Source organism: Nuphar pumila, chromosome 3 (genome assembly GCF_984573655.1).
Source record: "Nuphar pumila chromosome 3, dmNupPumi1.hap1.1, whole genome shotgun sequence".
In the NCBI taxonomy this organism is placed as follows: domain Eukaryota; kingdom Viridiplantae; phylum Streptophyta; class Magnoliopsida; order Nymphaeales; family Nymphaeaceae; genus Nuphar; species Nuphar pumila.
In genome coordinates, this window is record NC_143251.1 from 7487253 (window position 1) to 7495980 (window position 8728).

Sequence of the window (8728 nt, forward strand, 5' to 3'; positions counted from 1 at the left end):
TGCTAAGAAAATTAGCTTACAGGATTTTAACATTTGAAAATGCAAATAATCAACAGGTATCCAATTTGAATTTGCTCTCCTAGTTATATGCTCACGGTCTTCAATTTCCTTCTCTTGTCAATCTTACTTCCGTCTTCTCGCTCATTGTCAAAAGTGTTCTGGGCTTTCTTTCTGCTAGTTCCCATCTCTCGAGTTCTGCAATATTTTACTGTTGTTTCCCTTGATTTTTAATGAAAATTTATCTTTCCCTTCAGGAAAAAATTCCGTTTTTCTTACTCCTTAATTTATGTGTTGTCCTGCTATCCCTGTATGTCTCAGTGAGTTCTTAACTTTCAGTTTTGTTCTTTCTGCTTTGATCATGTCTTCCTGTGCAATTTTGCCATGGTTTTACAGCTGGGGCTGTTATCTTGCAATGAATTGTTTCTCTATGTAGCGCCTCTGAAATTGCACAAGTTATTGAAACTAGGGATGTAACCCAAATCCAACCCGAATCTGAATCTGATTAGTTGGTAGCCAAATCTGGATCCGATTAGAAATTGGATTGGGTTTGGTATTGTCTAAATCCTACTAAACTCGAACCGATTAAGTGTAAATATCAGGTTTTAAGCTAGTCAGGTCCGGATTCAGTTTTAACTTTTTCCGTCTGAATCCAGCAATTGAAACCAATAGATTCAGCTAAAAGATGTTCAGCAGTATTTATTTGTAAAAGCAGCTTGTTTTCTCTTGAATTTTTGTTAATCTAGTTTTCTGGTTGCGTGCTTGGTACTAAAGCAGCTGCTCAGGTTGGTGCGCTTTGTTCCAATGTTATGAAAAGAAAAGATGGCAACTGCACCTCTTAATTGAGGCAGTCTAATTGGTTTATTGAAAGCAAAATTCTGAGAGCTTATGCCTTTCTTTAACTCGGCTACTCGTGGATATTGTTGTTTTCCTATCCATCACCGAAAAACTGCAACAGCCAAATCAGAAGCAAAAATCCTGTTGATTATGATGGACAAGAATCCGAGTGGCTAGGTTTTTGACCTCTCCGGTTATTAAGGATTAGGGGCTTCAACGTATTGCTGTTTTATATATGTAAACTTATAACAAAAACATAAGATCCGTAAAGGTCAGTCCAATTCTTTTAGCCTGAACAAGAGAATTCCAATCTATTTTCGTATAGGGAGAAGCAAGCTTTACACTTTTTGGACTTGGTAGCATGAAAGAAAAGGGGCATGTTTACCAATGGGTGCTCCGCGTGATTGGTAAGAGCTGTCAGTGCACGTCCCCTTGTGGTGGGATGTTGCAGGTTCAAAACCCAATGGTACGTTGAATAACTGGTGGGGTCTGCCTAACCCCAGCTTGCCTTTCAAAAAAAGAAAAAGAAAAAGGCATGTTTGGTAATGTCTGATGAGATCCGGACTGTCATGCAAAACTCGAGAGATAGGACGAATAACTCCAGACAAATGTGGATGTATTGAGTAATGCCAAACTGAGCTAAAACCAACTAGATTGATAGTGAAACATACGCGGGAAAAAAGGAGAATCTTGAATATGAGCCATTTTTTGAAAATATCATGCTTTGTACGTGAAAAGTTCAATAGAGGTAAGTACACATACTAACTATGGAGGTAAGTATACAAATATGATCATTGACTAATATTATAATCTTCAATAATAAGAAGGATAAGTAGACAACTCCCTCAAAAAAAAAAAACCAACTTGCTCGATCCCAATGGTTGGCCACATACAAGAACAGGAGATGTCAACACCACAGCACAGCAACCCACATAAGGGCGACAAGCACGTTTGCATGTTGTATCCTGTTTGGCCCACGGATTGCCATCTAACCAAAGTATGTTTCTAGCCATGACAGGTTCTCAAAATAAAACACAAAACAGAGGTCAGGGAACAAACACAAAGATCATAAGTCACTTCAAACATGGCCTTAATTACTGTTCGTTTGCTTCATCTGCAAACCATAGAGAGAAGAACCCATTTTTCGCCAATATGCCTTCACCACCACTAAAACCCTAAGAATCAAACAAATTACATTTTGGAACGCAGAACAATGATATAGAAAATCCACCAAACCACTGAGACATGGCAATATGGCATCAATGTCTAGCACATTAATAAAGCAGTTCAACATCAATGTCAATGCCAAAGCCGGGTACAGAAGCCATTTTGAATCGGTGGTGGCTTTTTGCTGCAAATCCTATCCAAGAATGCATCAATCAGTTGGCCAGCCAAGCTTGCTGGATCATCAATCAGTGTATCCACAAACACACTCACCACCCTTCTCTCCTGAATTGTAGCTTTCAAGCTGAACCATGTTAAGAACTTTACTCTGAACTCTTTATCGACGTGTCCTTCACATTCTAGCCACCTGATCACCTTGACACAATGCTCATACTGTCCTTCTGCTACTTGCTTATCAGATTTTGGCAAATCTTTGGCAGCATCTGGTTTACATGGAGTGTCAGGGGGTGCTGTGTTCGAGCATGTGAGAGGCACAATCTCCATTGCCATGAGCATATCACACTCATTGTTATTACTAATTTCATCCAAAGAGCGAACCTTAGAGTGGTTTTCATGGCCAGTTTTAGGATGTTTCACAGCTTGATTATCATCGCTGGAGTTGGAGTCCCTCTGTGACTCTGCCTGGATAACAGAAGCATGTTCACCAGTCACATTTTCCTCTTCCAGAGTAGAGCCAGAGTCTACTTTATCGATCCTATCAGCGCTGTGACTGGTTGACATATTGTTAACTCCTATGGGCATTTCTCTAGTTATCCACCTAGATTCACATTCCCCGAGCTCTTTGGTGTTACTCAATGGAGCAACCTTGAAAACATATTCTGTTGAAGGATCCAAGCCCGACACCAAGAATTTTGTCTCTTTGTCCAAGAAAATATACATGGGTTCTTCCGGATAGTCAACTGGAGAGACACTTCGGTACCATAATCTGCAGCCAGTGATGTTGTCTGGTGAGTTCTTGTCTTCAAGTTCTAAGATCACCATGACTGTTGTTGGTGAGACGTCTTCAAAATGAACAACGAAAGAAGGGATTGATGCTTTTGCTGGGACACAACAGGAGTCATTTCACAATCGTGTACATAGAAGTGAGCAAAATCAATCAATGTGAGCAAATCAATTAATGAAAATTTTCAAGAAAGATGCCAAACCTGACATACTTGAGAGGTTCGGATCATTAAGCGGTTGCTCCAAACCTGCTTGCAGCATGGAATCAACAGCCTCTATTGCAAAGGAGCAGAGTTTCTGAACCTCAGCACCACAAGAGAGCCTATTTACTATCCCTCGGGCCATCTTTAGAGATACTTGACGAAGAGGCCCAACCTCTTCCTTCAGTTTCTTTGCAGCCACATTAACGATTTCATTAAGACCCTTGTATCTCTCAGTTCCTCTCAGAATCCTCTGGCATAGAGATATTCGATAACATAGTATATCGACTCTTCTAGCATCCTTTGCAATCAATAGTTGTTTCCGCCAACATCTGCAGAGAATAATATCAGTAGCGATTCATATATATACTCAACATAGTCTATTACATGATCTAAAAGGAAACGGACATGTCCAATAACCTTATGTATACTCACAGTTTTATAGCTTCCTCTCATTTGGTCCTTTTGAAATTTTATTTCATCAAACTCAATGGGATGATGAAAGAAAAATGTAGATAGCTATCATCCATAAAAGTAATCAAAGAAAAAGGTGTAATATTAAGATGCAAGTAGCAAACAACCGCTTACACTTTGTGTGAAGGAAATGCAGAAAATTACAGCAGGACATTCTCATAACATGTTTTCCAACAAAACTATAAAGAATCAAATCTAAAGGATTACATGAATAAACATGACCTTCATTTTAATATGCCAGGAAATTATTAAGAAGAGACCAGCATAGTACCCGAGGAGGCCATTCACTTTTCCACATGACACACAGTAGAAACTTCCATCCAACCTTGGATACCGCCCATTCTTAGAAATACCTGCCTTGTCATGCTTGAAAGTACATTCAAGATGGTAAGACATCCCACAAAAATCATCTTGGTTAGGAGAATCAGAACCACAAACCAACCAAAGACTAGGATCCTTGTTGTCATCATAACGGTAACAGATACAGCAGGAGCACCTCTTGCAGAAAGCATCTTCTGGCTTCATAGTAGCTCTACATACCAAGTTTTGACATAGGATAACATTGGTATTTTTGGGCTCTTCACTACTCATTGATGTGTGACTTGAATCAACAGATAGTCGCAGTGGATTATCCTTTTTTCTCTGCCTTTTGGAGATACTTGGATTGTTATCTGGTGAGGTTGGGGAGGTGGAAATTTTATCAGTACATTTGCCTGCTTTCCTCTCAGACACTAGTCTGAGAAGATGTTCAATCATTTTAGTCTTTGTTATGCCTGTATACTTCCTCTCCTTGCCCATTTCTGCACAAATAAGCTGCAGGAGATCTCGACGGCTCCAAGACTGAAGAAGGTCAGATGCAATTTCTGACCACTGTGAGATCTCATAAACTAGCTTCCGCTTCTCCTCTAAACTCATCTCACTGTATTTTGCAGGATCAAGTGTATAACCTGGTCAATCAAACAGAAAAATTTTAAAGTCACATCAGAAAGTCCAACAACCAGACTAATCACCAAGCAGCTTATAAGACTCTAGGCATGCATTGATATCCAGATAGCATGACTAAACATGCAGATGGAGCCTTAATTGAATGAGGCTTTCTTTCAGACGTGGATTGGTACCCTCATTGATTTGGTTGTTCCTATAGGCAATTCTAGATTTAAGAACAGTTTCCATACAAAGCCTTTAACAAAAGAGATGGACCTCAAAGCAACCAGAAAGGAAAAAAGATGAAGACACTTGTCTTCTTTTGCTTCTGGGTAGGTCGCTATTAAGTCGTGGCTGCAGCGTGGGTGCTTCTAAGACACCATGATTTCTGTTCCGTTTTAAGAATATTCAAGGTTGCATTTGGTTATGATTAGGATGGGTAAAATCTTCTATTCACTGATACTGTTCCTAGGACGAGATTGGTTTGCAAGTATCTGAAAGGAAATGACATACTTTAGAGTTTTTATCAAGGCAAAGAAAAGATTAAAGTGTTAAAAACAAAAAATTGGAAAAACACAAACAAAAGAAGAGGCAAATCAGACAGGAATTAAGTGGGCATAAAAAGGTAGAAAATAAGCAAGAGTTGGAACGTTTAGTTTTGTACTAAGGATGCTATCAGAGATGAATCTATCCTATGGGTCAGCATAGAGAGAAGCAACGTAATGGAAAAAGAAGAATAATCATTCTTACTAATAAATATTATATATAATGACATGATTTTTCCTTGCAAGAAAACCAATGACAAACAAAAAAGCAAACAGAAAGATAGATGTAGAGCCATTTTCTTATTTCAGTCTTTGAAAAAATCAATAATCTTACACAGTTTATAAATACACTAAAAAATTTATTTCACAAGCAAGTTTTGTTTAGAAGACCAGGATACACTTGCTATGCTCTCTCTCTCTCTCTCTCTCTCTCTCTCTCTCTCTCTCTCTCTCTCTCTCTCTCTTTGCAAATCTACATCACATGGGGACAGGGAGACAACATGAATACAGGCGAGGAAAACAACTTTATCAAAAGTAGAACATGAATGACCACATTTATGTAAGACCATTGTGTATAATGTTATATTGTATGCATCCTGTAGAATATACATTGAAACAATAAGAATGACATTGAGGCAGACATAAATGAATCTGTATCAAACAAGTTAGAGAAAGGTGTTTGAAGAGCCAAACCAATGAGCCATGTGAAAAGAAACCATGGTGACAGTTTCAAGAGTTAATGAAGAAAAGGAACATGTTGCAATGTATTCAGGAAGTCCACAACTCATAAGAAATACGATGGTGCAAAACAGATAAAGGGATGAGCATGAAGTAGAAAATCAATCAATGAATACTAAGATGATTAAGCCATGTTTTGCAAGGAAATCAAATGCTAAATGGACAAAGGAATGAAATATTATCTGGAGGTTGGAGAAGAGAAAGTCCAAGAAAGTCATGGAGAAAGGCAGCTGGAGTTGAAACGGACACAAAATGACTTGAAATTTATCATGGATAGAAATGAAAGGAGAAATAGAAGCGGGAATGAAATAGGCGATCCCATATAGATGGGATAAGAGATAATGAAGCTAAATTCTCCTCATCCCATTTGCATAAGTTCCTAGATACTACATATTATCAAAATTCAATCGTTGTACTCTGTGGGATATAACCTTCAAGCTACAATACTATACTATACTATACTATCATAGCTACTGGTATATTTACGGCATGTATAAATACCATATATAAGTTTTCATGCATATCATGTACATTTACCATGTTAGTTTGCATAGGTATGCTATGTAAATCAGAACTCCAGTGAGTCCAATCTTTTTTTTGAAAGAATCCAATGAGCCCAATCTTATGTAAGTTAAGAATTTCTAAGGCAACTTATCTTAGATGAAATTATAGATCCATTACATTTCTCATCTTTCGTATAAAATTCCTTATCATTAGGCCATTTTGTTAACCTTCACTTTACCTTCATGATGCTCATGCTTTGCTTGGGGTCAAGCACCTCAGGATGCATACAAAATGCATTCTCCATAATCATGCAAAGTGATATCCTTATAGGTAGTTAGTAGCCGTAAGCATGCGTAAATACTCCCTGGGAGCATTATACGTAGGTTGTTTCAACCAAAAGGGTCTTGAAATTCATGAAGAGAGAAGCATCCTCCACGACGGTTGGAAGTTTCACGCTACTGCACATAACCCATCTACTCTGGGCAACTAGAGGTGAAACCTTACCTCACAGCCAGCCAGTACATGAAAAACATGATGCGACGCAATTGAAAACCTTAAGGCTGTTACAGATCACACAACAAAAATTTAAAGAGATTCTCACTCAACATAAGAAAGGAGAAAAAACATATGATACAGTTGTGATAGATTTCCCTCATTGTTCAAATCAACCAATATCACTTTGCAAATGCACGCCATAGAAGGAGAAAAAAAATCAAAACTCTGATACTGAAATTCATTATTGAAGGCGTGAAAAAGCTGAAGAGAAAACCAACATAACCATTCTTTCAGAACTCCAAATATTGAGGCACAACTATTGGACGCGAAAAAAAACCATCAAAACCAGTTGAGAGAGAGAGATCCCTGATTTTGGTCAAGATGCATGCTCCAATTATTGCAGTAGATCTAATTTTCTCAGGATTTTCAAATGGGACCCCTCAATAACCCGGAAGAAGGAAAAAGAAAAGGAAACAAAACACCCTTTTCTACAAGCAGACGGACGTTGACCAGCGCAATCACTAGAGCAAAAGCAGATCCACCCACAGACAGTGATGAGCATTACAATGGAGAACAACCACGATCTCCTGACATCTATAGAGAGGAATGAAAACCACAATCTTCCCAACGGACGAGTGGGAGAAATGCACCAACTTCAGTACACCACAATTACCACGACCACCACAAGGCTTCCAATCATTTCATTCAAGAGAAATATAACTACCAACAACAAATGATTAAAAAAACAAACTTTTTTCAGCAACATCCACATCTGAAATCAGCCTTTCCCCCCACATACACAACAATCCATACCCCACAAAAAAAGAAAAAAGAGAAAAAACAGGAAAGTTCTTATCCACCATGAACAAATCTAACCTGTGACGCTCGGTTCCATGCTTGCCAATGCCAATCCCTTCTTCTTCATCAACCAAAAACTACAAATACAACGGAAAGGATGAGAAATCCTTTTTGGCTATTCAAAAATATCCTGAAAATACAACCCCATCACAGGAGATTCCGCGATGAACATGGTGAAACTGAAAACTACACGAGGAAATACGAAATGGGTAGGAGCCAATGAGTGATAAAAAGAGTCAGAAGCCCTGTTAATTTATTTTTTTTTCTTTTCACCATTAAAGAACAGTATGAGGTTTAGGTAAGCGTGTAGGCCTGAAGGGATAGTGTTATTCTACATGCAATAAATCACAATATATTCATTAATGTGTGGGAGGGAGTCTGTTGATGTGGGTTTTTTTTTTATGACGAGAGTCTGTTGATGTGATTAGCCGTTTTCCAGAAAAGAAAATTATTGTTTTATATTTTTATAATGGAAAGTGAGGACAAAGGGTGAAAAGGAGATGGTCTCTTTTTTTATCGTAATGAACGCATCCTTCCAAGCAATCCAGCTAGAAAACATCATACCCAAACTACCCCTCTCTTTCGAAGAAATGTCAACAAGTTCGGATCCAGGTCGACTTAAGTGGACCCGAATAATGTCCCGAATTTGTGGAGGGCTTATGGCTCGATCCGTATCTTAGTGGTGCTGTATTTTTTTTTTTATTTACACGGAGAAACCACCCTCAGGATCAGAGACCCTGGGTCTACCTGTCATACTTGTCTTGGTAGCCTAAAACTTTGTGGGCTTGCTCTTATGCCTAAGTAGTCGCGCCCTATTCGGTTTGCACAAGGGCTGATGCCTATGGGATTTGAACCTAGGCTGCTGCCTAGCAGCCTGGTTTCCATCCCGCGATTCGGCTTGTATAAGGGCTTGATTTAATAGGAATCACTCTTGGATTATGTTTTTTCTAGGAAAAACATATTTTTATGAGCCAAAAAAACTGATACCTTCGTAGCCATTGATTTTGGATCACAAAAAAAACTGGCTCC

The 8728-nt window shown here is 38.6% G+C and overlaps 1 protein-coding gene across 1 annotated transcript; it reads right to left on the reverse strand.

Moving 5' to 3' along the window:
* Positions 1–1880: 1880 nt before the first annotated feature.
* Positions 1881–8039, reverse strand: LOC149841809 (VIN3-like protein 2). The gene is made up of 5 exons (XM_090001170.1): positions 7843–8039; positions 7718–7776; positions 3907–4582; positions 3165–3493; positions 1881–3059 (listed from the first exon to the last, which is right to left on the reverse strand). The coding sequence occupies exons 1-5, from the start codon at positions 7869–7871 to the stop codon at positions 2134–2136; spliced, it is 2019 nt and encodes a 672-aa protein (XP_089857296.1). The 5' UTR covers positions 7872–8039; the 3' UTR covers positions 1881–2133.
* Between the last annotated feature and the right edge of the window lie 689 nt (positions 8040–8728).

Excerpts from the sequence above, each read along its gene's own strand:
- LOC149841809 (XM_090001170.1), bottom strand. The coding sequence starts at position 7,871 with ATGTTCATCGCGGAATCTCCTGTGATGGG. Across the intron at positions 4,583-7,717 it reads CATGGAACCGAGCGTCACAG|GTTATACACTTGATCCTGCA; the intron begins GTTAGATTTGTT and ends TTGATTGACCAG. Across the intron at positions 3,494-3,906 it reads AAAGTGAATGGCCTCCTCGG|ATGTTGGCGGAAACAACTAT; the intron begins GTACTATGCTGG and ends TATTCTCTGCAG.